Consider the following 26,398-nt stretch of genomic DNA (forward strand, 5'->3'; position numbering starts at 1 on the left):
GGCCGCACGTCCCCGTTAAGGTCATATAAGGGAGTACCCCCCTGGGTCTAGATCTTACCGAAAATTACGATCCGTCATTGACCCGACGTCACATACATATTAGGACCGTACAAATGGTTCCTGTCTCTAAAGGAAAGGTGAAAACGTAAGGATTAATCAAGCCCGGGGATTATAAAAAGCAATGAATACAATAAAATCTGCAATCCCACAGCGACAAACCGATGAGTGGTGCCGGATCACTTGTAGACCTGGATCAGCAAATTATCTCAAATACAAACAGCTCTTGAACTGTTATAATGGACTACTCCTGGTATGTTGATGATGCCACAGACAGCTCAATGACACTAAATATTATCAAAAACAATCTTCAGACCTTACAACCAAAATACACGAACGCGTCAAAGAATACACTACCCGTTTACACAAAAATGGTCTCATTGATCCAAAGACTGGTCGTTTCTACATTCTCCCTAAAATCCACAAACATGGCAACCCTGGCCGACCCACCATATCCAGCAATAGCCACCCTACTGAACGCATTTCCGAGTTCGTCGATTACCACCTAAAGCCCCTTGTTCAGACTCTTCCTTCATACATAAAAGATACTACACACTTTCTTCTTCAACTCGAGAAACTGGGACCTCTACCGGACAACGCCCTCCTTGTCACCCTGGATGTTTCCTCATTATATACTAACATTCCTCACAACGAAGGCATCGAAGCCTGCCGCCATTTTCGAGACACTCGTCAAGACAAATCCCTTCCTGTTGAAAGTATATGTGATCTCATAAGAATGATTCTTACAATGAACAACTTTTCCTCTAACAACAAACACTATTTACAAGTACACGGGACAGCTATGGGAACCCGCATGGCACCTTCATACGCTAATCTATTCATGGGTAAATTTGAACAACACGCCATTGAAAACGCTCCTCTCAAGCCGTTCGTTTGGTGGAGGTTCATCGATGACGTCTTTATGATATGAACAGAAGGAGAGGAACACCTTAAAGATTTCATTAGAGACTTAAACTCTATTCACGCGAGAATCAAATTTACACATGAATACTCAAATTCCTCTCATCAGACACTCCCTTTCCTAGATGTCCAAGTCCACCTTAGCAACTTTCACATCCAGACAGATATCCACACAAAACCCACAGACAAGCACCAATACCTCGTCAAAACTATATGCCACCCGAACCACACTAAACAAACTATTCCATTTAGCCTTTTCCTGCGAATCTGTCGCATATCCTCTACCGACGCTTTCTTTGATAAACGAAGCGAAGAACTCATCAAGCACCTGGTCAAACGTGGTTATAGCCGTTATTCCCTACAAAAAGATGCAAATCGTGTACGAGCCATCCCACGTCACGCAACACTACAGCCACAAGAACAGAAAGCCGCAAAAACGGGGAGAACACCCTTTGTCATATCCTTCAATCCTGCTCTTCCCAAAATCTCATCTATTGTGAAAAAACATATCAACATCCTCCAGTCCTCCGCCAACTGCAAACAAGTTTTCCCTCATCCACCAGTTATCGCCTACAAACGTAACGCAAGTCTACGTGATCTCCTGGTCCATTCCGAGCTACCTCAAAACAAGCCCTCCAATCAACAACCCGCTGGAATTCATAAATGCAACCACCCACGATGCCTAACTTGCTCATTTCTCCAAGAAGGTCAAACGAACTACACTTTTTTCAACACTAACGAATCACGCAAAATTACTGACTACATATCTTGCAATTCCAAAAACCTCATCTACTTAATCCAATGTAAGAAGTACCACTCCCAATACATTGGGGAGACAAAGCGCAAACTTAATGAACGTTTCGGGGAGCATCGCATATCTATCCTGAATCACCATCAACTAATCAACCCTACTCCTGTCTCGCTACATTTCAACCAACCTGGCCACTTAATCAACGACGTCCACCTAATCCCGCTTGAACTTATACGCAGCAAACGTGACTCAGTTAGAAAGGCTCGTGAAGCACATTTTTAAATCAACAAAGCTAAAACATTGGACCCTCTTGGTATAAATAGACGTGGCGAAACACGCCAATGATATGCCTCACGCTTGTAACTTAGTCCTAAACAACCAATCATTGTCACGCATTTTATATTTTAAATCTTCCTTTGTAACGATCCTTTTATGTTTCTCACTTTTCTTTTTCGTTCAGCCCCCGAGGAAGGTTTGTATTGCAAACCGAAATATCGGGCAAAAATTTGTTTTTAAAAAAACAAACAAATATATTTCAGTTATTCTAGCCTTTGTTGTTTGTTCTATCAAGCTCGTCACCTCCGCCGTTGGGATCAGTCTGCCGTTAATATTGATTATAAAAAGCATTCGTTTGACAAATGTCGTTTTCCCCTGCATTTTATTCTGACCGCAAGAAATGCAATTTTGGTTACTTATTGCCTCACTATATCTCTGTATCTATCTATCTATTTGGTAGCCTGCGAGCAAGCTCTCTCGGGGGTGGGGGGAGGGAGGGGGAAAGAGGATCCACCCCCAAGAGAGCTTGCTCGCAGGCTGTCTATTTGGGGGAATTGGCGATGATGGAGGTTATCACTGTCAAAAGATTGTAGGCGTTACGCACCACCTGCGCACCACACAGTCAAATATGGCCCAAGTATAAGCTGGAAACAGCTTCTTGTTATTATTATTATTATTATTATTATTATTATTATTATTATTATCGTTATTATTATTATTACTATTATTATTATTATTATTATTACTATTTTTATTATTATTATTATTATTATTATTATTATCATTATTATTAAATTTTTTAAGTTAAAGACCTTCACAATAAAAATAAGACGACTTCCAGAGCTGATTCCTTTTGTCTATAAAATTCAATTCAATTCAATGGACGTTACAACGCGTCTTTAGGCGCCGTTTCATCTCCATCTTCAATACTTTTGTAAACAGTATCCTTGTTGAAATCGGAAGCTAAAAATGCTAGAGGTGATCCCGCTTTTATCATATGAAAAAAATGTAATGTAGCTCACACTAATCAATCTTCATTTTATACACGAGCTGCTGTTTCTCGCCAACTGCACTGTAATAATTGCATAATTGGCACAATTGTATTGAAACTGCAGATGAATCGATCCTGTTTGTCTCCCGATGGAACAAAATTTTACGAACATATTGTGTTCAATTTTGTTCATATAAAGTTAAAATCTAACCTTGTATTTATGTTGTATGTACAAACGTTGTTGTCTATAAATTGTTTTCGTATTACGAAAAATATATTGATCGAGTCTATTCCTCTGCATGAGTCATTACGTATTGTCATATTTTACTCGTAACTAGTAGGCTAAATGCTTCCGCAATATGCGCTTTTGCCAGGCTAACTATGGGTTAACTTGTTTAATTTTAGACTAAATAAAATAATCCTTAATTTAATTTTCATATAAAATAATAAATCAGAAACAATGGAGACCTTCTTGTTTGATTCAGTGGATGTACATCTAGGGGTTGTCCCCCCACCCCCCCCCCCCCCAAAAAAAAATGTCCGTAAATATGTAAATATTAACATTTCCATTGAAAATTAATGCTCAAAACATTAGAGTCTGCTGATTACATAAAGAAACTCCAAAAGTTGATCTTATTTATATTAAAGCTATATCAAGTATCTGGATGAAATTCTAGCATCTGACAATTTCAAACTTAAGTCTGAATAAAATGTAAAAACTACAACCACTCCAGTGATTATTATTTTCTTGTAAACCGAAACTTGGCCATTGTACCATTAAATTCCACAGGGCCGTCATTCTGAATTTGTACTCATCTATGGTTATTGTTTGTCTCAAACGCCGCATCAATATTCCCACCCCCCTCTCATTTACAGTATGTTACGTTAGTACCTACTAAATGAATTAATTTCCGTGCATTATTATTGGACAAACATGGCACATGGCACAAAATCAGATGGCGGTTATCGGAAAATAACAGTCATCCAATTTGTAAATTGTCACTCAATTTTTTTTTTGAACAAGAAAACAAAGAAAGGACGTCTTACTTGTACATGTATTACTAATCATGGTTTTTGTTATCCAATCACTGTTTTAATTAATAAAATGAAGTAGACTAGCCCAGCTTGCATTTATTTGGCTGCAATCAAGCTGTGGCCATCAGTTGTTGATTTGTTTTCTCCGCAGTAACGTGTGTGCCTTTTGGAAATTAATTGGAGGGTTATAAAATAAGTACACCCACTTACTTCGCGTTATAAAATAAGTAACTTTTACTCCTTTTCTGTGTTATAAAATAAGGATACCCCTTTACTGCACATTATAAAATAGGTACAGCGTATATCCCTCTATAGTGCATTATAAAATAAGAATATACCCTTTCACTGCATGACTTGTTATATAAAATAAGTATACATGTATGCCCTTACGGTGCATTATAAAATACGTTTACCCCTTTACAGCTTGCTGGAGTGTCAGATGATAATGCCCTTGGTTCAAAGATTGTCCTCATAATTTGACAGTTGCCCTCCAAGCTTCACTTTTTGGTCAACTGACCATTTTTCAGGAAATTCAGTCTTAGGCATTATATATCTTTGGATATACAGACGTATCAGCAGACTGAAGAGGTTTATTCACCAAAACAATATTCCTTTCCTTGCAGGCATTTTCTTTCCTTTTTAACAATGTGGCGGATGCTTGTCTTGATTTCATTTTTTTGCCTCTCTGAGTGGACCTATGGTAAGAATTAATGATTTAATTCACATATTTTAGAAGTGATGTTTCTTTGCTTGGTGACTCAGCCTAAAAAGTGTCCCTTGTGCCTGTGTGTACTCTAACGTGGCTTACGTGTATGTGGGATAAAATCTGTTTTCCAGGTCAGCAATCGCCAAAACCTCCTCCTCCACAGATCACAAAGTTTTTGAACTATGATTTGATTGACCCAGAGCAGGTGAAGTTTAGAAAGTACAATGCCCTTGTATTGCCGTGTGGTGCAATCGGAAGCAACTTGAAATGGTCTTGGAAGCACAACGATACATTGATTCCTGAAGGTGAATTACAGTTTGGCAAGCGAAGGCTTGGTGATGATGGTACCTTGACAGGCAGTAACCTTGGTATAACAGATGGTGGCAGTTATCAGTGCTTCGTCGAGGATACTGAAACTAATGTTCAAACGTTCAGCAGGAAAATACAAGTTGCTGTTACAGGTAAGACATTGGGTTGCAATTAAAGAGTTTGGAAATCCTTTTTTTTCCTTTCTTTCTTTTTTTTTTTTTCGCATAGCAGGACATACATGTACATGTTTCTTTCCAGAGAGGGCAGAAAATACATTAAATTCGTAATAATTATTAAAATTGTTGTAATCACCATTAATTTCTCCTCCAAAATTGTCGGTGGCCTTTTGTTTTGCAAGTTGTTAAGTACAGTGTAAATGCAAGTTGACAGTCTCGACTCGAAACAATCCTTGATCCTCTAAGTTATGGAGTATCTAGTCTCGAGTTTTGAGTTTAGAGACGCTCGAAAAAATTTTTCGAGGATCTCTATGGCAGATGTCAAGAAAACGATTAATTTCTCGAACGTCAAACAATTTTCGCACGGCTCTTGCATGTAGTCTCTTAGTTTGGTCAAAAGTTGAAGTAAATCAAATCAGCGACACTGATTGTTTGATAAATGAACTGCCTATTTTTTTGGCAGTTGTGGGAGAATTTACTGATGCTGCCGATTGGTCTCAGCAAGTTACCCTTGGCGCGACTCAAACCTTCAAATGTCCTGCCCGCCAACCCAGTAATTTGGTTGACTACGCTTGGATTGGTAAAGGCATTAAGATCCCGCTCCAAATGAATGAGCGACGAGCAATTACACCAAATGGCGACCTTGTCTTCTTGTTTGTTACCCCGGCGGACGTTAATGATATTAACGGATTAGGTGGTGTCCAGTGTACCATGTCAGCCGCAAACACGTTTTACTTCGCTGGTGCCATGAAACTTACTGTACCTTCAGGTAATGGTCAAAAAAAGGGTTTAAGGGTAACTTAATTTTAGTTGTCGATAACAAAATGAGAATCAAGTATTTGACTACAAATGGTGAAAAATACCTTGTTGATAACAAAGAAGTTTTTCTTTTAAAAAAGAAAACTACTTAATTAGTTGTCAATAACAAAGGCAGCAATTTTGTTATTGGCAAGTCACTTTTCCCCTTCTGTGAGTAACTCATTGATCACTCAAGTCTATTTATAGCCATTTTGCACGATGTACTTATGCGCATTACAAGCAAGTTTCCAGGCACCCTCAAAACATGCAGGTGTGTGGAAATGCATTTCCAGACGCTAAAAGTTGTCAGTTGAAAATAGTCGTTGATAATTACAATTGAAGGGGTGCCTGGAAAAAAGCTCTAAGTGACTTCCCTAGCTAGATTCTCCTTCCAAATTGCCTTGTAGTTTGCCTGTGAAACAAAAGGATAATTTGACCTTACATCAAAAGTCACTTAGGGCCTCATTTCACGCACCCTTTCAATTTGCCTTGTCTGTGATCAGGCCCTAACTACATGTATAAAACTGGTTGTACTTAGCACTTTCTAAAATCTAGGTACTGTAAATATAATTCAAGCAAACAAACAAGATTTTACAACGGCCACTACAAGAAATAAGTACAATATATTTCTGATTTTCCAACCCGGTCATGCCATAAATATATTGAAGTGTCCCTAAATAGATAGATATCTAAAAATAATTCATTGACTTTAATTTGTACATATGTTGACATAGGCCAAACAGATCCTGAAACTCTGTTTTCTCCAACATGGATTGAGTTTCCAGCCAGCATAGAAAAAGCCATTGATGGAAGAAATAAAACATTACATTGCCTTGCTGTCGGAAGGTAAGTGTATTTCTTATAGATATGAATAATGCGAGTGTATTACATACTTTAGATCTCGAGATGCCTAAGGAGTTGCTTGGCAAAAGACCCATGGATTGTTACTTGTGAATGATACAACTATTCTCCCAATTTGTTTTATTAGTAAATTGTGATGCAGTGTTCTTACCAGGATTTTGCCTTTGGGGGTCCTAAGGCTCTCCTGCCGGCCCCCAAAATATGGGCCCTGCAGGAACTTAGGGTGGTCAAAGTTAATCGTGATCTGTGACCGGCTTATAGAAAAAACCCTTCGGCATACAGTTTGTTTTGACAGCAATGCATTCTAAAAATTAAACGTGGTCCTTTTTCACTGCAACAGCTGCTTGATCTTTGCTAGTTCTATTGTCCATCTCATCGTAATCTAGCTCCACAGAATTTTGTTCAGCTTCTCTTCTTTCTTGGAGACTAGTAGGAGACGTAGGTACACGGTACTTTACAACTAAAGTACGTCAGAGTCTACCTTTTGCTGCGCAATGTTGTTCAGTCTACATCATCTGCCACATGCTCTACCAGAAGACAATAATTACGCGGGATGACGTAGTCAGCCAGTGTCTTAAATTCGGGACCGCATTCCTTTCGTCGTCTATGCCTTCTGTTTTTTAACTTTCCCGTATCCCGTGCCCGTCCCGAAAGAATTGTGTGATTTTTACTGGCTGCAACTTCGAATCACGTGTAAGTCAGGTTGGATTGCACCATAAATGTTCATTTCACCAGAAATTTGCATAATTTTGTTTACGACGTCACTGATGCGTGACATGGCACTTTCCGCGGTAAAAGCGGTAAATCGAAAGAGTAGCTTCCAAGAAGCACTCGACATTTAACACGGTGGCAATTGGAGAGTTCCTAACAGAGGAATTATGCTCTGTTTGACATTTGTAGAACCACGATGAGACTGAGAAGAGGTCATTTATAAGCTTAGGTTATCGTAAATCGTAATCACTAATGGATTTCCAGTACAAATACAAGGGACACAACATAACGCGATCATCGTGACTCAAACTATTCCATTAGCAAAGATAGTTTTATCGATCTGCGAAGCATACAATTGGAATAAATGAATCAGCATCACGCGTAAATGCCAGTATAGGCATCTTATTATTACTTTTGGTACTCAAGTGAGGAACATTTAATATATTTCTCAAAGCAATTTTAAGCTTTTAACATTTGTTTATTTTTTCTTTTGTCTTTTTTTACCATTATTTTCTTATAGTCCAAATTAATGTGAAAGTTCCTATGAGGTGTATACTAGCATATAGCAAAACATTTGTCTTTTATACAGAGGTGCACCAAATATAACTTGGAAGCTGAATGGGGTGGTACTCTTGCATGGGAAAGACTCAATGGAGATCCCAAAGGCATTCCATGGAAGGCGGCTGATTATTGTCAAAGCGCAAAGAGAATTTCATGAAGGCACATATACTTGTGAGGCTGACAATTCTCAAGGAAGTGCTCAACCAATAACTACAAGCCTGGTGGTGGAAGGTATGTGTAATATGAATTTAACTGCAGTGCAGGTTAGAAATAAGTGATGTGGAGTCTGTACCCCTCAAAGAAAAGTTATCATCTTCCTAGTGAGATGTGACTCTCGATTCTGGAGACATAGACAAGTAAAAATGAACGATAAAACCGAACAACGTTTCGGGGTTGTCATGACGCCATCATCAAGTTCGAAGTGATAGAAATAAATGAAGTCAATGTCAGAAATAGTTCACCCAAAAATTAACATAATGTCTGAATATATAATGTCACGCAAATAGTTTAGCTTGAATTGAGTCCGATTGGACATTATATTGAGAGATGGTGTTAACTCTCTAAATAGCAACATTTCGTAAAGTAAGCAATCGAACTTATTCATGCACTTCTTAAGGACAGAAAAATATCTGTCAAGGTCTTTAGGGACATTACGGTGTTCTTTAAGAAAATGCTTGCCAATGGAAGAAGATTGGTATTTATGCTCGACCACGCGCTGGTGTAAATGCCCCTTGGAGCAGGTATTGGTTGAGTGCCTTCAGCCTTAGAGGCTACAAAACTCCTAACGGTGGTGTTGATAAGTTGTTGTGGGTATTTCAACCGGGTGAACACAGCTTTCAAGCGGTCACATTCTTCAGAGAAGTACGACCAACATGTAGTCCAGTCATTTTGTGGCTGGACCTGCCACTAATTGCAACAGAACGTTTCTCTTCGCCAATCATTAAGGAATGGTATCTAGATAAACATACTAAAAGTCCCAAAGGATCCAAGCACGGGAACATGTCAAAATTTTAATGACTAATAACTCCCGATTTGGTGCAACATGGAAACGAGGTTAAAAAACAGAAGTTGGTTTTATTCTGCTTATTTATCTCCAGAAATGCACTCAATTCATCCAAATTTCATCAATTTTACTTCAGATACTTCTGTGAACTTTCACCTTGTAAATAACTTTACTTAATACGTGTGTAAGCTCAATTAAGCTCAAAGCCATACAGTATTTCAAATTTTCACTCAGAAAGGTCTGTACTAAAGAAATCCTATAACATTTCATTATCGTCCAACAGTACCCAGCTACTAGGTACAACTCGTTTTCAATGATACTGATAAACAAGATATGTGTGACAAAAATAAAATAGGCTTTCGCAATACTATCTAGGAAAATTTCACACGTACGTACGCACGTTTCAATTTCTAACTCGTCGGAAATCTGTCACTCAAGGAAGTTCAATTATACAGCCGTTCATAAGGCATACGCGTGTCACTAGAAGAAGCATTTCTTGACATGTCAACTAGTACGTTCTGCTCTTTTACAGTTTTTTTTTAGGATTCTGTTATTTCTCAATCAGTAGACAGAAGGTCAGCGAGAAACACGCGTCGCGGGTGTTTTTGAGCAAAATTTCAATGACAACATCAACGTCAACATCCTGGTCATACCGGATGTTTATGAGAGCAAGGAAAAACTCTCGTTCACTATACATAGTTGCCCGTAAGTAAGCCTACAATCGGCGTAGAGTACTAAAAGATTGGCATTCTGAAGAGGTTACTAGCGTGCAGAGGATTCGTAACAACTTGTGAGTGTTGGGATAGAAATCATGTTCGCATTTAGCCAGAGCTTTAACCGCGTTGTGTAGTGAAGATTGCAGCTATTTTCGGCGCAACGGAGGAGTTCAAAGTCGGTGACCTGAGGCGATAAAACTGAAGTGCATCTTTGAGCTGATCGAGACAGTAGTCCTTCTGGGTAGCTAAGTGATCTAGCAAGGGAATTGCAAGGGCCCTCTTGAAATACTCTTCGGGCGTCGTTGCCTCCACGTCCCACGCACGTTACTGCGATTCTCCTGTCGGCCTTGGAATAGAGGGTTCGATGCCGACTTTTCTTGCAAGAGTAGCAGCTGTCTCAAGCCATTGTTAAAACTGGGTGCCAATCTGCTCTCAGGATAGCTTGAGGTCGCCTTTGAGGTCATCAACTTTGCGGTATGCCTCGTACACATCAATGTCGTGTTTCTGTAGCCTAATGCTCAGGGGCTTTACGAACAATAAGTACTTCATAGCAGTAACTTGAGTGATGAGAAAGGAAAACCTCAATACGGCATTTAAAAGCGAACTCGCTTTATTTCGACTCTCACCATTCCAGTTCCATGGAGTGTTGCTGTACTGGTTTTGGAACAGTCGTCCATGGGAGATGTCCTCAAGTGTCCTGACGATAGAAGGTAATGTGTCAAAAAATACCTCGTATGCTTCATGCCTTTCGACCCATCGTGTAGACTAAAAAGCGTTGTTTTCTTTGTATCGGCAGCCTTCTTTTCTATAACTGCGTGCAAAAGCTGGTTTCGTTTAGGGGGGTTCCGGAACCCCTGGAACCCTCCCATGGGTACGCACCTGATTTGACGGGTTTTCGTAAAATTCGTCCAATTTTTCTTTTCTTAAGACCAGGATGTTCTGAGGCAAATAGCATTGGGATTTGCTTTTTGGTCCTGAAGTTCACGCTGCACGCCTGATGATAAATGGCATCGGCCGCTGGCAAATCATGAACATGTACTACTTCTGCCCACCCATTTTTCCTTTCGGAACAGGATTGTTACACAGTATCTTTAGTTTCGAGGGTTGTCACCCTGAACACACCCCCTTGTCTTCTCTTTTCAGGTTCCTCGAAATCAACTTTCGTTTCACAGAATAAACAGCCAGTTTTAAAGTTGAAGGACTTTTCAGTCTTGCGATCAAAAGAGCGGCGGCTACTTGATAATTGTGAAATGGTACTCTCCTGTTTCTTAGCTCTGGTGATGTAAGTTGGGTGGCAGTATGTGCGGCGGCATGTTTGGTGTACCTTTTGACCGTAGCAGGTTGAATGATGTCATAGCGCTCTGTGCTTGCCCGGTTAATACCCTCCCTTCCCTTCTCACGAAGAGTTACGACGTCTTTTACGTTATCAAGTGATTTTTGGCAAATTGCGCAAGTGATTTCGTCATCCATTTTAGGATTCTTGATGGTCTAAAAAATAATTAGGATGCAACTTGGAATGTACCAAGCATACTTAATAGACCTTGTCGCGGTTTTCGATGCAATTTTTGTTCAATGAAATATGCTAGAAAATATTATGTTTTTCGAAAAATTTTTGTGTAAAAAAACAAAAAACAAACCAAAAAAAAAAAACAATCAGAAATTTATTTTTTTTGGCAGACAATTTAGCTAGCACTGGTTTAACGACATGATTATGCAAGAAGTCGTACTGCTTCTTTCTAATTTTTCTATTTATATTTGTCTGTATGCAATTTCCAGCGGAATTCAATCCGGTTGGGAGTTTCGCGGGAAAAATAATTACTGACCACAAATTGTACGGGAAAATAAAAGTGGTGGATGGGCGCTTTTCAGCACAGCTGCAACCCCTAACTTGTTTTAGTTAACTAATGGCTTTGATATCTAAAGTTTTTAATTGAGAAATGTTTATCAAATTACTTTGTTTTTACGAAAATGCTTTGTAAGAATATTTGACATCAGAATCTCGTACACTGGACACGTGATGTGTTCTTGCATGTTTTTCCGTCGCATAAACACCAGAAATCTGATTGAAAATATTCCGCAAGTGTACAATGTCTTTTTCTAAAGAATCGCAATTAATCGGCTTTACGCGTCTGTATCCTTTGTAATGATCTCGGTGTTTGTGCATGTTTTATTTATTCATACAGGTCGACTCTTTCCGGAGACACATGTTTAGTGTGAAGAAGGATTGATCGAAAAGTGCACTTAATTCAATTTACTGTCATAAGAACTGAAAAATATTGTAGGTACTCTTGAGTGTGTCTTACCAGAACTGAATATTGCAGAATCACGTCTTCTAGCCATTTTTCTCGACGGAAATATTACAAACGTGCAAGGCAAGCACAAACACTCACAAATGTACATGTGTAACCGCGAAAGCGCCAGCTCCTGCAAGACCTGAAGACCGACTTCTAGTGAACCCGCAACGTTTTATTTTCCCACAATAATGTTCAACATATTTAAATTAAATTAATTTTTTTAACATAAACGAAATCAATTCGGCAAGTGTAAACTTGAAAACAAACACAAAACAAAACAACACTCTACCCAAAAAAGCAAAATTAAAAGTTTCACCAATATATTAAGCGTTTCGCTAATACAGCTTTTCTTTTCTTCACCAAAACAATATCTTCTGTTACTTAAAGTATTAGGAACACATTAAATTGAACATTTAAACACGAAATTTCATTGCATTTTATTAAGTTTAAGATCTTTACACGCGCGTTATAAAAAATGCATAAGTCAGCCTCGTTCCCATGCCGTCGTAAAACAGTTCTCAGAGCTTCGTAATTAATCCCGTTTTTTGGTAACTTCCCCAAATGGAATTTTTTGGGACTTTTGGTATGTTATTAAGGATACATTTCTGAGTCTAAAACCGTTGGAATACCTTCTGTTGCAATTAGTGGCAGGTTGACCGAATTTTCTTCATAAAATGACTGGACTAATGATGATAAGCGATACGCACGATCAAGCATGGTTCTCAAAAGCCCTCGTTTATAGCGCATATCGACGTGACTTTGGTGGTGAAGCAAAAGACTCGTGCTAGTAGGTTTTATGTAGACCTTGGTCTCAATTTGGGGAGCTCTGTGAAGGAGCTGCATTCCAAGAAAGGGTAGCAGACCATTAACCTCTGTTTCCATGCTGAACTTCACAGATGTGTGGCAGTTGTTAAGAACCTGGAGAAAATAAGCCGCAGATTTTGTGTCCGGCATTATGGTCAGAGTATCATCGACGTATCTCTTGTAAAAAGGAGGCATTTTTCCTGCAAGCTCTAGGGTTTCTTCAATGGATCCCATGAAGACATTGGCAATGAGTGGCCCGAGTGGCGAACCCATAGCGACGCCATCGGTTTGTTCGTAAAGTTGGCCGTTGAATTGAAACAGCTGATCTTTGGTGGATGCTCTGAGAAAATCTACAAGGTCCATTCTGCTAAGGTTCAATTGGTGGGTTTTGTTGAACCAGTTACCTGTGAAAGCTTTATCAGCAAGCATCTGTATGGTTTCCTCTAGGGCCGCGTTGGTAAATAGCGAGGAAACATCGTATGACACAAGAATATCGCCACTGTTGATCTGTAGCGGTGAGGGTAAAAGGAGGCATGAGTTTGCGGAATGGCATGTGGCATGACCTGCGGCATGGCATAATTATGCGAAATACGATACTTGCGGAATGACTTAAAGAAATAAATTAACTGAAAAGCGCGCCAGTTTTTGGCGCCAATTTTAAGAGCATTAGGTTTTTCAATGTTGCGCAAAATGCATCAGATGGGCTGTTTAGAAAATACAAGGCTGTGGCTGGAATAGAAAATGTCTGATCGGTGGTTAGGAAGAAGTGAGGGTTAAGAAATCGATGAATACTGTTTATTGTTTTCACATTCAAGGAAATATGAGTACATGTGCCTGTTCTCGGACACTAATTTTGCAATTTTCTAGTATATAGTTCCTTCCTTTAATACCTAAACACGTCCTAAAGATTGGCTTATTGAACGCCTGAGGTTTCGTACGATCGTTCGCAGATGGTTAATCGCCTTTCCTGGAAAAAAAAATATCCCCTTCATTATGTTAATATGCGTCTCGATAAAGAAAAAACGAAGTCATATTAAAAGTATATGTTACCTTTTCCGGACTTAAGAAACATTTTTAAGTCAGCTTGGGTGAGACCTTCCTCGGGTATTACAGTGCTGTAAAGCGCTGAAACATTATGTAGTGGTGTATTTTCACCGGTCCCACGGCACCTCAGCCGGGTAATTTGTTTTACCACGTATTGCATTAGTTATCTAATTCCACATTGTTATCCCAGAATTTTATTTCATAGATATAACGAGCTGTAGTTGTGTCAACGGCTAATAAAATATGTGGGTTGTGAGGAAAAATACCCCGCTACCCTCCCCCGCCCGTTAAGTCAATGAAACTTACAACTTATAACTTGACCTGTGACCTACCCACCGAAAGCGCTTTCTTCGCCCGCCGTTTCAAATCACAAATATTTATAGCCAATTTTTGAATTTAAGGGGGTAAAAAAATATATTCCTCGATGTGATGTTTTGAAAAATTTTGCTGCTTTTGGAAATTGCATTTGTAAGTTATTCCGGCTCGCTGTCAAACCAGGTAAGCTTTCAGGAAAAGCTGGGAAGCTCTTTTATGAAACTGTTGTTGAAGCTTTGTCCGAGAATAGTTTAATCAGACGCTGTGAACATTTAACGGTTACATATTATAACAAATAAAAAATTTGTAACAAACTCACGAGAAAAATAGGGTCTGTTTTTTCTCACCTTACATTTTCGGCGAGATACGTACGTAAGTTGAACTTGTCAATTACATGGAAGTCAGAAGGTGAACTGCAAACATGAAACTTAAATTATATTTACTCAATCCCTGGCCCTTCACTCTTTCCTAACCAGCGATCGACATGATGTATCCCAGGCTTGTATTTTCTAATTCTCTTTCTGTTGTCTAGTTGTTTTTAAATTTTCAGCTTGGAGTCCACAACATCTAAAATAAAATTGGCTCGAAAACAGTACGCGCTCTTCAGTTAATTTATTTCTTTAAGTCACTCCGTGAGAATCGCATTCGCATAATTATGCCATGCCGCAGGTCATGTCACATGCCATTCCGCAAACTCATGCCGCCTTTTACCTTCACCGGATCTGTAGTTCACGAATCTCGCTCGCAAAATCAAAGGTGTTAGCTATTGTGTATTTGTTATAGGACAATGGCTGTAGCTTCTCCTCAAACCATTTTGCTAACCAATAATTATACGTTTGTGTGGCAGATAAGATGGGTCGCATAGCCAGATGTTCTTTGTGCGTCTTGGGCAAACCGTACGGGTGTGCTAGCCGGGAGCCTGTGGGGCGCACGGAATCTGCAATCACTTTGGGTAATATTCTGCGGACAGTAGATTCTAGCTCTTTCTCCTTTTGAAGAAATGGATGGTGATGTCTGGGCGGTCTTCCTCTAGTCTTCGGCCTCTCTGGATCAACTGCTATGAATTTTGTCTTTTCATTAATGGATGCTTCGGATAACAAGCGTAGGTATTCCGATTTGTCCATGACGACTACCCCTGACCCTTTGTCGGGTTTTGTGATGACAATATCATCGCGTTGCTTTAACTGGTGGATGGCTCTAAGGAGTGACTTTGGAGGTTTAGGACCTCTTCGGTGGATGTAATTGAGCGCTATTGATCGTGCTCCAAGAGACTGTCCAACTGTCCGAATAGTCCTGCCTTTTAAACATCTGGCTTCGGCTGACCTGGTACACAAACAGCTCAAAGATCTTAGCCAGAAGATCGACACAGTCATCAAACCGATTTTTGTTGGTAACAAAATCCAGCAAGAACTAAAAATAAAGGAGAGAAAACCACCTATTATAAATCAGAATTGTGTTGTTTATAAATATCAATGTGACTTGCGCGATGCAAGTTATATAGGGTTTACACTTAGGCATTTACACCAGCGCGTGGTCGAGCATAAATACCAATCTTCTTCCATTGGCAAGCATCTTCTTAATGAACACCGTAATGTCCCTAAAGACCTTGACAGATATTTTTCTGTCCTTAAGAAGTGCATGAATAAGTTCGATTGCTTACTTTACGAAATGTTGCTAATTAGAGAGTTAACACCATCTCTCAATGTCCAATCGGACTCAATTCAAGCTAAACTATGTGCGTGACATTATATATTCAGACATTATGTAAATTTTTGGGTGAACTATTTCTGACATTGACTTCATTTATTTCTATCACTTCGAACTTGATAATGGCGTCATGACAACCCCGAAACGTTGTTCGGTTTTATCGTTCATTTTTAATTGTCTATGTATAACCAAACCTTTACTTATAAGGATTCTGGAGACGAGTGTTAAATTGCATAGAGAGACGAGACACTTGTGTCAAGATGTGTGATTTGCTTCTCTACAGAGAAATGCAAGATTCCTCTCGCGAGAGCCTGAAAACTGTTAGTGTTAAGGCTTGACTTCCTTGCGAGACACTCACAAGAATTCTTGGTTTTCACATGACGTCATAAAAAACTGAAATTCATAACTAAACACAATTTTGGGTTTTTATCTTCATCACATAGAAGAAAATTTAAATTTTCATCGGCTTGCTTGTTTTCAGCAGGATAGCATTCTTTGTTTTGAAAATAGAGCAGTTTGAATTTTAGATTTTGGCGCAGTGCGTGACAGAAGGATTGCTGCCCTAAACATGTCACGTACATGAAAACATCGATTCGCCTCGTGTTTTTTTTAGGTCTGATCAGCTAACATGTAATAGAAGCGTTAATGTCAATGTGTGAAAGTTCAGCAGAGAGAAGAAAGGCTTTGAAATAGCCAAGGTAAACTCCAGATGTTTTTTGTTGGTTTCCGGCCGCCATGTTAGTGCCCATCAGACGGGGCACCAACATGGCGTCCCATACTAAACTCTGTAATTTTCCGTGGTACATTTTCTCGAATAACTCGATTAGGAGATATCGCACAGCCCTGTGGCTTTCACACGTTGTTTATGTATCACTCTTCTACAACATATCAATTTCTTGACTTTATCTATTGAATGGTTGAGGATTTTATTTTTTCACTTGCGTGACGATGTGTGAGGTGAAAACCACCTATATTTGTTATCCTCAATGTTGTTGATACAGCAAGATGCCATTGTCACCCACCAAAAACTGTTAGTACTAAAGGCTTGACTTTCGTGCAACACTTTCGCCAGAATATCAATTTGTTAGCCGCAATGTTGTTGATACAGCAAGACACCCTTGTCACGCAGCAAAAATAATAACTAGACTTCTTTTATCTTGTTTTTATGAGCCTTAAGGACAGTGCCTACTAATAAGGTGGTGTTTTGTGTGGTTTTTGACTATTCAGTGAAAGTAGATCTCAGCAAGGGCAATTGAAATCCAAAAAGAAAATTTGGGGTAACCACGCATTTCTTAGAGGTAATTTAAGCAACAATAATTCAAGAAAGCTGTAAAATAGTACAAAGCAATAATTATATGGCATTTTTTTTTCCAAATTGAAACTCGATTATCTCTGAAGAATGCATCGTTACCCCAATTTTCTTTTTGAATACCAAGAGCACTTGCCAAGTTCTGCTTTCTCCGCATAGTTTTAAACCATGCAAAAATACCCATGTATTAGTAGGCACCACCCATAGGAAACCCGAGTATCTCGAAAAGTGCAGAATGTATGCGCTGTTACAAAAGTACATGTAGGCACCATCCTTTGGTGTGCAAATAAAGTTTTTTTGCTTCTCCACTGTGTTGAACAGATTTTCTCACGTAAGTCATTTTAGAAGCTATAGCCGGTAATCTTTTTCGCTCTATAGTCCCCCTTGGTTGTTCATAGACGCAGTGACGAAAAACTGCGCTTCATGTGTACACCAGCATTTGTTGAACTTACTAAAATAATGTGTAATAAATGAACGATGTATTTACTGTACAACAATATACATTGTATCCCCTCCTAAGTTATAAAAGATAAACAAACTTCTTAATACATAATCATCCCGATGGATGCCTTGTGCTCTGGACGGAGCCCACAATGTACATGTCTGCTACTGAACAGAGCATCCTTAAAATCTCAAACAGATAATAAAGTTAAACCATGAAAACTTCCAAAATCATGGCATTTAAGGACGGCCTCCTAACGCCAACATAATTTTTTGTGCAGTTTATGACTGTGGGAAAAGCTGGTCCAAAAATATAATTGGGGGTAGCAGTGCATTTTTCTACGATAATTTAAAAGCATGCAACATTAATTCCGAAAACCTTTAAAATACGAAGAAATGTTTGGTTTTTGTTTTTTTAATTGAACATCAATTATCGCTGAAAAATGCATGGTAACCACCAATTTTCTTTTGGATACTGACAACCGTTGCTAAGATCTACTTTTCCTGCATATATAGTCATAAACCACGCAAAAATATCTCTGTATTAGTAGACGCCGCCCATAGGAAACCCAAGCTTCTTAAGCCATCCCAAGATGCGCAGAACGTATTAGCAGTAATGAAAGGACTAGGGGGCACCGTCCTTAACCAGGCATTTTAAATGAAGACTCTATCCACCATGAAGTGAGTTACTTTGTGCTTTTTTTTCTTTTTGTACATCTTCTCAATACGTATATTGATATTAACCTTAATTTTCAGTTATTCCAAGATGGACATCTGGGAGCCCTCCAAAAAGCAAGGAAACCATTGATATATATGGAAATGGGACGTTAACTTGTGATGTGTACGCTATTCCTGAGCCAACGTTTCGGTGGTACAGAGATGGACAAGAAATTTTGTCAGACACGTAAGTCCACCGACATGCTCATCTTTTAGACTCCTACAAGTTAATAATAATAATAATAATAATAATAATAATAATAATAATAATAATAATAATAATAATAATAATAATAAATAGCAATTATTATTATTATTATTATTATTATTATTATTATTATTATTATTATTATTATTTGTGTTTGCTGGGGACTGCCAGACGTCTGAGGAAACTGCTCGACACTTAAGGTGGCTGAACACAGTTTGCGCGCGCTTTACAGATTCTGTAAGTGATGCTATTAAGCGCGCGCTAGGGTTGTGGTACGCAAATAGGGCGGTCGATAAAGTGATCCCTCAATTCCACGTGAAATGGATAATAAAATTGAGTTCTGATCGTAAATAACTAAGTTTCTCGTTTCTGGACTCTTAATCTTTCTTTCCGAGCAAAAAAAAAAACATTCACCAAGACCTTTCGCATGCTTTTCATCTTTGCCATGAAACCCAAATAAAACCACGCATGCGCATTTGACCAAAAAATTGCGACTGGTTGTTTTTGTGGAAATGAACTGTTTTCTAAGGAACCGCTCATTAGAATTCCCTGAAATTTGGCATGAAAATAGTTCGATCCCTAAAAGCGTAACTCGCCTACAAAGGGAAACCTAAATCTAACAGAGGGTATCTTCACAAAACATTAAAATGCAAGATCAATATTTGCAGGAGATCTCTCTGTCAAAATTACATGAAAATAGTGCAACTGTGTCAGTGTTTTGTGAGTTGTTCTGGATACAAAAAATGGAAAAAATCTAATGAGTACATTTTCTAAAAATAAAGGAAACCTACTATTTATGGACGTTTAATAGTTCGCTGCGTTGCCATGGAAACGAAACTTAGCTCAACAAGACGTACGAAAATACATTCCTTCTTAGTTAGTCTTACACCATACCAATTTTGGACGTCCAGAAATACATAGTTTCCAAATAACGTCTTCTAACACCTGTACACGAAAAAACTGTATTCGGCCATTTTAAAAAGTGACAGTAAAGACTCAGGGAAAGAAGAAGGTACAGAGCATCGTTCATGTAGGCCACAGGTGGTGTCCCAATGTGCTGTAACTGACTTCTTGCCTAAGCAGTGACTGAGTAACACATAATTATGATGATGACAACGATGACGACTACAATGATGACGACAATGATGATGATGATGATGATGATGATGATGATGATGATGATGCTATAGAGCAATGTCCTTTGATTAAATCGAGGCAAGGTGTAAAGTCTGCCTTAAATTTGACATTATTTTATAGATGGTTATGCTCGACAGAACATGTAGATGCATGGTTCTCGCAATGTTTGCTAGAATAATACATGTACATTAGAATGTAGATGAGTGAGTTGAATGAAAGTGAAATATTAAAGAGCCATTAATTTACACTACAGGTGAACATACGTTTATGTGTTTTCTTTGTACAGAACACAGGTCACACGTGATGTTAATAAGCTCCATTTCAAAGTCGTGAGATTGGCTGAGACTGGTATTTATCAATGTGTGGTTGAGAATACTCATGGAATGATTGTGTCTTCCACTTATGTCAATGTTTTAGGTGAGTAGTCATTTATTTTTTTAGCCCTTTAAACCGCTAATGTCAAAGAACAAATTCTCCTATCTTGTCCCCATAATTTTCTAATAAGAGTACTTTGGCTCAGAAGTCATTTAAATAACGACCACACAATGATTAGTGGCTGCTGTTTCTTGGCCATGTTACAACGGCCGCTAATTAAGCTAGTTAAAATTCTGGAGTTGTGTTTAACTTACGTGTATTGAGTGATCCAGTTTTTAATAATTATTTGATACAGTGTAGATTTGCTCCTGGCGTGACTGACAAACTGGATTTATATTATTTTTAATGATTTACAGCTTTGCCACCGTCTTTTGAAAAGAGAGGATTTGGGCCATTTTACCTGTTTCAAGAGAGTGAAGGGCGTTTGAAATGTGATCCCGATGCTGCACCTCGACCAAATTCATACAGGTGGTTTAAGGATGGAACTGAAATCATTATGACCTCCCCTTACCGTTTGGAAAGTGATGGCACCTTGGTAATCAACAATGTCCAGCGTAGCCGTGACGTTGGTCAATATAAGTGTTCTGCCACAAACGTTTTGGCCACTGCTGAAGCTACAGCAGAAGCCATAGTCCATGGTAAGGATAAGTCATTTTTATTTTGAATCTCTTTTATTCACTAGATGCCCACCCCCACCCCCCTTGTTATTTGTTTGTTTGCAACGGAAGCTACAGTGTAAATATAGATGGCCACCTCGTGACAATAGGGAGCTTAAGCAGTGCGTGATGAGGACGATGCCAGTGAGAAGATCAAAAAACAATAGTTTATATTAGCTTGAAAACACGGGCTCTACACTTGTGTCATATATACTTATAAACTTTGGTACATTTGTCTGTTGTCCTCTGCAAAGCAATGACGTGAAATGACCACAGTCTGAAGGTTTCAATAAGAACGTAAAGCCATAATGATTGATTTTCCATTTTCCATTCTCTTTCTGAACTTTAAAGCCGCCCCTATGACATTAGCTCCTTGTTGGTTCAGTCACATTACAGAAACTAAATGAGTAGAAATCATCGCGATTTATTCAGAAAATGCAAAGGCAATTTAAGTCCTTTTTCAATGGCGTCGTCGTCGTCGTCTCTGCATAAGGTCCTTAATGCCCACATTCTTTGCATGACTTACGAGTGTCCCCACAAACAAAAAAGGTTGTTTCTGAAGTTCTTGCTGTCGACTACATGTAGTGTGGGGCAAACTTTTGGGAAAAAAGAAAGGTACATGTACATGTACATGTTACCAGGCTGAGAAAATATCAAGTTGAAATTCATTCATGATCGCAACTTTGGCATTGCTGTTTTGTCACTGAACAAAATAATAATGAACATTTTGAGAGCATATAACTTGTAAACTAGATATAGCTCTCGCTGAGTGCCAACGAGCAGGTATTCAAAAGAAATACTAATTGGTAATTGAAGACACAGAGTCATGTTTTGCGCACGGCATTTTTTTATAGTGAAGTATAAACAACTTTTTAGCGTAACAATTTGAAATGTGTTGAATTGTTATGTGAATATTTCGATCAACAACGGAGAATTGCCAAAATGGAAAGAGATTTTTGGTTCTAAATAATTATCGCGATATTACGGTTTCAACAAAAGAATACAGAATCATCAATGCATCATCATCCAAAATCGTTATGTACTTGTGCTAGCGATTTTATAGTTTCGAAGGATTCGACTAGAGTCTCAGTGCATGGCTAACGCTTTTTTGTGCTGAACGCTTCATTAGTGTAGTGTGCTTGCTCCCGATAATCTCACGCCGCGATAATTTTAAGGTTACGCTTTAGATTACTAAAGATTAGCTAAAGAAAGGCTTACCTTTTGATACCAATTCTTCGAATGTTGACGCTAAAACAGCTTTCCTCACGTCCTTCTGAAAATTGCAAACCTTGTATAACGGCATATTTCCGAATATTTTATACGCTGGAGCATTTTTTCGACGGAACAAATGCCCGATGGGCCGGGTTTCTATTCGCGTCAAATGCCCCACTATGTGGAGCCGAACAGGGGTCAAATGCCCGGGGGTTGCCCCGGGGGGGGGGGGGGGGAATGATCGCGCTTGGAATTGACTGATACATTACTCAATGAAAATAGAAAGAAAAACACACAGAAAGCTTTCCTAAATGAAAAATTTATTCAGAAATGTCTTTGTTTATGCCTTAGAAAGGAACGCGTATAATCACAGAGGCGAGACGAGAGACGCGCAAGCGATTTGAAGGAACTACAAGTCCATTTCGAAGCGAATTTATCAACCCGTGCGGGCACGTTTTTCAAATATTTCGCAAAGACTGTTCAGAGTACAAAGAATCGGTCAATTAGAATAGTATTTAAGTACAAATTCACAATCAAACCTGTAATTTTTTGGCTGTTGAATTCCCAGGATGTAGCTTGCTCGCTCGCTGCTTGAAACGTTAGGTTTGCTTTGAATTTGTTAAGTTAAATCTCAGTTGCTTTGATTGCCTTTTGCTCGCTGGCGGTGACAAAGTTGGCTCACTGGCTGATGTCGAGTTTACTCTTGTGTGGCTCGCTGGCCGATAGTTTGCTACAGTTGTCGTTTGCTTAAGCTTTGCTTAGATTGAATTCAGTTTAAAGAGGTTTCTCAGTTTCTTTGATTGCTTTATGCCCGCTGGCGTTGTCTGGATTTGGCACGCTGGCCGAGTCTTGCACCGTGGCCGAGTAACTCTTTTGGCTCGCTGGCCGATAGTTGAGCTTGCTAGCTCGATAAATATACCTCAGTACAAAGTACACTCAAGTAGAATTGGTAATAAAAACAAATAAACCTTGCAAAAACGGGTGAAAATGACGTTTTTCTTCCCTCAAACTTGGTCTCAACTCCACTCGATGAATGCCAAAGCCGGTGAGCATCGACAATCAGAACCATGCGGCATTGACGTCACAATCTCTGCGAGCTGCGAGCTACGATTGGTCCGTTGCAATTTTCACTACGTCATTGGAATCTCAGGAATCTTACCTTACACTCAGGAATCTTACCTTACAAACTTGCCTCTCGATCACTCGAGATTTTTTCCGCCCGCACAGTACTTTCGCACGGCTCTATAATGCTGCCGCCTCGCCAGCATCGCGTCTTCGCTCGGCTGACTCGTTGGCCATTATACTAGTAATACCTGCCGGTAGAGTGCCAACGAGTAAAAACTGTCACAGTTGCGTGCCGAATGAAAATTAAGAAGTAACCAGACTACAAAACATTTTTCAAACTGAATCACTGTTTAATAAAGCATTGCAAAACTCTCATGCTATTCTTTGTTTTTTGGAATGTCTATAAGAACTAAACTTGTTAGGTAGATAATTAGAGGTGAAACATCTGCGGCCCTTGCATTACCTGTTTGAGTTTATACAAAAACCAAAATAAACAACTTTAATGTGTACAAGAATGGCTATCAACCCAGGAATAACAGAATTTTACAATAAAAATGAGCTTTTCAATCCAATTTATTGAATTAATGAGCCACAAGTACGGTATTTAAAAGAAAATAGAAGAATGGCACAAAGCTAAGTTGCAATTGACTTGAAATATTTCTCCTGTATTCAAACATCTCCAATGTGCAACTCCCTCAAACAGAACCTAAAGATCAACAAAAAAAAAACACTCAATTTGACTAGAAAACGATGAAATCTAAAATATTTTGTAAATACCTATAATTAAGTTTTGGTCCGCAGTGTATCAGTTTGGAATGATATCTTTATTGTGCATATTATGTTACCGACCACATGAATTCACATAACGACACTGGCCTACTATTGTCCGTATTAGCTTGCAATTTGAATATTTTTGATCAGTAATAATTACTTGAAACATAAGCAAGCGAAAATTAAAGTTAATAGCCGACGTTTCGGCGTTGTCGTGACACCATTCTCAAGGCAAAGTGGATAAATTTGAATATTATCATGATTAAAGTTTAAAGGTTACTTTAAGAAAATTGCTCCCTCCTCAGAAAACAAAACACACTACAAACAGTTAAGATTTGAATTCTTTTACCTCCTCGATTGACAGAGCCGTCGGAACTTTCGCCGTCCACCAACCAACGGAGCAACAAATCTGCCATTAGAGCGGGACATTTCCACACAGTCGCGCAGGATCGAAAAATAAGATGGCGCATAGGAAAAATTCGATTGCTCCTAAACGTGAAAACTTCTGCAAAGTTTCCTAGCGCTTAAAAAGATCTTTGCTATTTTTATACACCATCCTGATACAGTACGACGCATAAACACTGCTATTCTTATCCAAATCTCTTAAACAGAGCGAAGACAACTAAATTCGCCACTTACGCCGCCATATTGTTTATAAATAAGTTATAAGTTCGCGCGCGTGTAAGAAGAATCTGGGTACTAGCGCTCACCGATCATGATACTGATGTGATTGGTTTAGATAAAAAATACCGCGATGCCATTGGCTAGCTCGCAAACAATCACCGATGATGTCACTCTCACATTACCTTATCCTTACATTATGCTTACATTTTCATTCGAGATTTTTTCTGCCTGTACCAAAACTAACTCGCGCGTCGGCTTTATAATGCTGCCGCCTCGTCACCCTCGCGTCCTCGCGAGGGTGACTCGTTGGCAATTATTATACTGATTTTAACTGTGCATGGAAGATACACATATAAACATGTGTACTGTACCTAGCTGACTCAGAGCAGACTATGTATTAATCGTATACATATATCTGTGCAACTAATCAATTATGAAACAAAAGCATGAAAAAAAAATGCTGGATTGTTTTTAATTAAAACAATTTATAAATTATTATAGTTGTCATGGCTCCACAGTATTAATTAACCCAATGTTTTCCTGGCTCATCATTTGAAATATGCAGGTGAACAAGCAAAGATCAACAATAAAAAAAGTTGAATTGGCATCTTCGTGACACTGCAAATGTTTATTATCAAGATGGAATGAAAATTAGACTTTGTGAGAAATAACGAAATAAGTTAGGATAACAATCAAACCAACAAATTTATTTTGATTGGCAATAATAATTTTTCAGATTCTAATTTACATTTCAACTTGATGATGGTGTCATGATAATGGCAAAACATCGTTTGTTATTGTTGAGTATTGCTCATATTTGGATTAGCAAAACTTATCTCATCATTCGATCAGACAAATATGAATTACTCAGTGGCTTGCATTTTTGTTTAGGTGCTCCATATCCTCCAACAAATCTTGAGTTATCTACAGACTGCTTAAATCGTAGCACAACTCTGAAATGGGTAGCCGGTGCATCTAACAATGCAACAATCACACATTTTCTGATCGAGCGATAAATGTCGGATCATCCTAATGATGTGTGACGACTAATTGCAAATGTCACAAATTCCAATATTACATCAGTTGAACATAATCCGTTGGCTGGGCAACGCTGTATTTCCGCGTTAGAGCTTGGAAATGGAAATGTTGTGCAAATGGAACGGTAATTTATGTTTGAACCGATTGCAACAGAAAGCGAGGAACACCTCAGAAGGGCGTCCTTTTGTTTCGGAAAATTTCCATTTGGCTAGCGCTTACCATTTTTATTTCAACCCTTTTGCTGTTTATACGATATTTAAAAGTTATTTGGTAAATAAATTCCTTGACACGGGTGGCATATCGGAAGACGATGCCTAAAGGGGAAAGATTGTACGAAAAAATGAATATTCGAAGCGAAGCCTCGAGGGCAACTGCGAAATTTTAAGGAAAATCTTTCACCCAGTGACGACGGGTTTTTCCTGCTCGAGCGCACAGGAGAGACAAATTGAACTTCAACGGTGACTTGACAATATCGGAGGGGGGGGGGGGGGGGGGAATTAGCTTGAGAGCACTCGCTCGCTAGCAAGACAGAGCTCGTTAACAACTGTTCGGTACAGGGATCTAGCCAACTGGAACTCGACGAACAGCAGAGAATAGACAATCTTCTTCAGTCCAGCATAGCTTTATTCGGCACTGCGTTTTTCACCTCGGTGTAACCAAGCGCGTAACAGGACGTTATCTTGAATGTAACAACGATGTAACCGATTTACAATTGTACGCCTAGTGCTTATATAGCTAGAGTACAAAGAGGTAAAGTACTTTCTTTTGTTTAAGACAACAGACAACAGACAACAGACAACAGACAAAGA

At 38.9% G+C, this 26,398-nt stretch overlaps 1 protein-coding gene and 1 long non-coding RNA gene across 2 annotated transcripts in view; one reads left to right on the forward strand and one right to left on the reverse strand.

Moving 5' to 3' along the window:
• The window catches only part of LOC146463206 (fibronectin type III domain-containing protein-like), a 112,853-nt gene that overhangs the window by 10,641 nt on the left and 75,814 nt on the right, over positions 1-26,398 (forward strand). Inside the window, exons 2-8 of the mRNA XM_085084753.1 lie at positions 4,655-4,731; positions 4,869-5,198; positions 5,686-5,991; positions 6,755-6,866; positions 8,182-8,384; positions 18,543-18,690; positions 20,135-20,265. Coding sequence (XP_084940879.1) covers positions 4,655-4,731; positions 4,869-5,198; positions 5,686-5,991; positions 6,755-6,866; positions 8,182-8,384; positions 18,543-18,690; positions 20,135-20,265 — 1,307 coding nt within the window. The remainder of the gene's footprint in view (positions 1-4,654; positions 4,732-4,868; positions 5,199-5,685; positions 5,992-6,754; positions 6,867-8,181; positions 8,385-18,542; positions 18,691-20,134; positions 20,266-26,398) is intronic.
• On the reverse strand, positions 23,712-24,580 carry LOC146463208 (uncharacterized). Its single transcript, XR_014856962.1, has 2 exons — positions 24,277-24,580; positions 23,712-23,862 (listed from the first exon to the last, which is right to left on the reverse strand). It is a non-coding gene; the product is annotated as an uncharacterized LOC146463208 (long non-coding RNA).

This window comes from Pavona decussata, unplaced genomic scaffold (assembly GCF_977016875.1).
Source record: "Pavona decussata unplaced genomic scaffold, jaPavDecu1.1 SCAFFOLD_180, whole genome shotgun sequence".
NCBI lineage: Eukaryota > Metazoa > Cnidaria > Anthozoa > Scleractinia > Agariciidae > Pavona > Pavona decussata.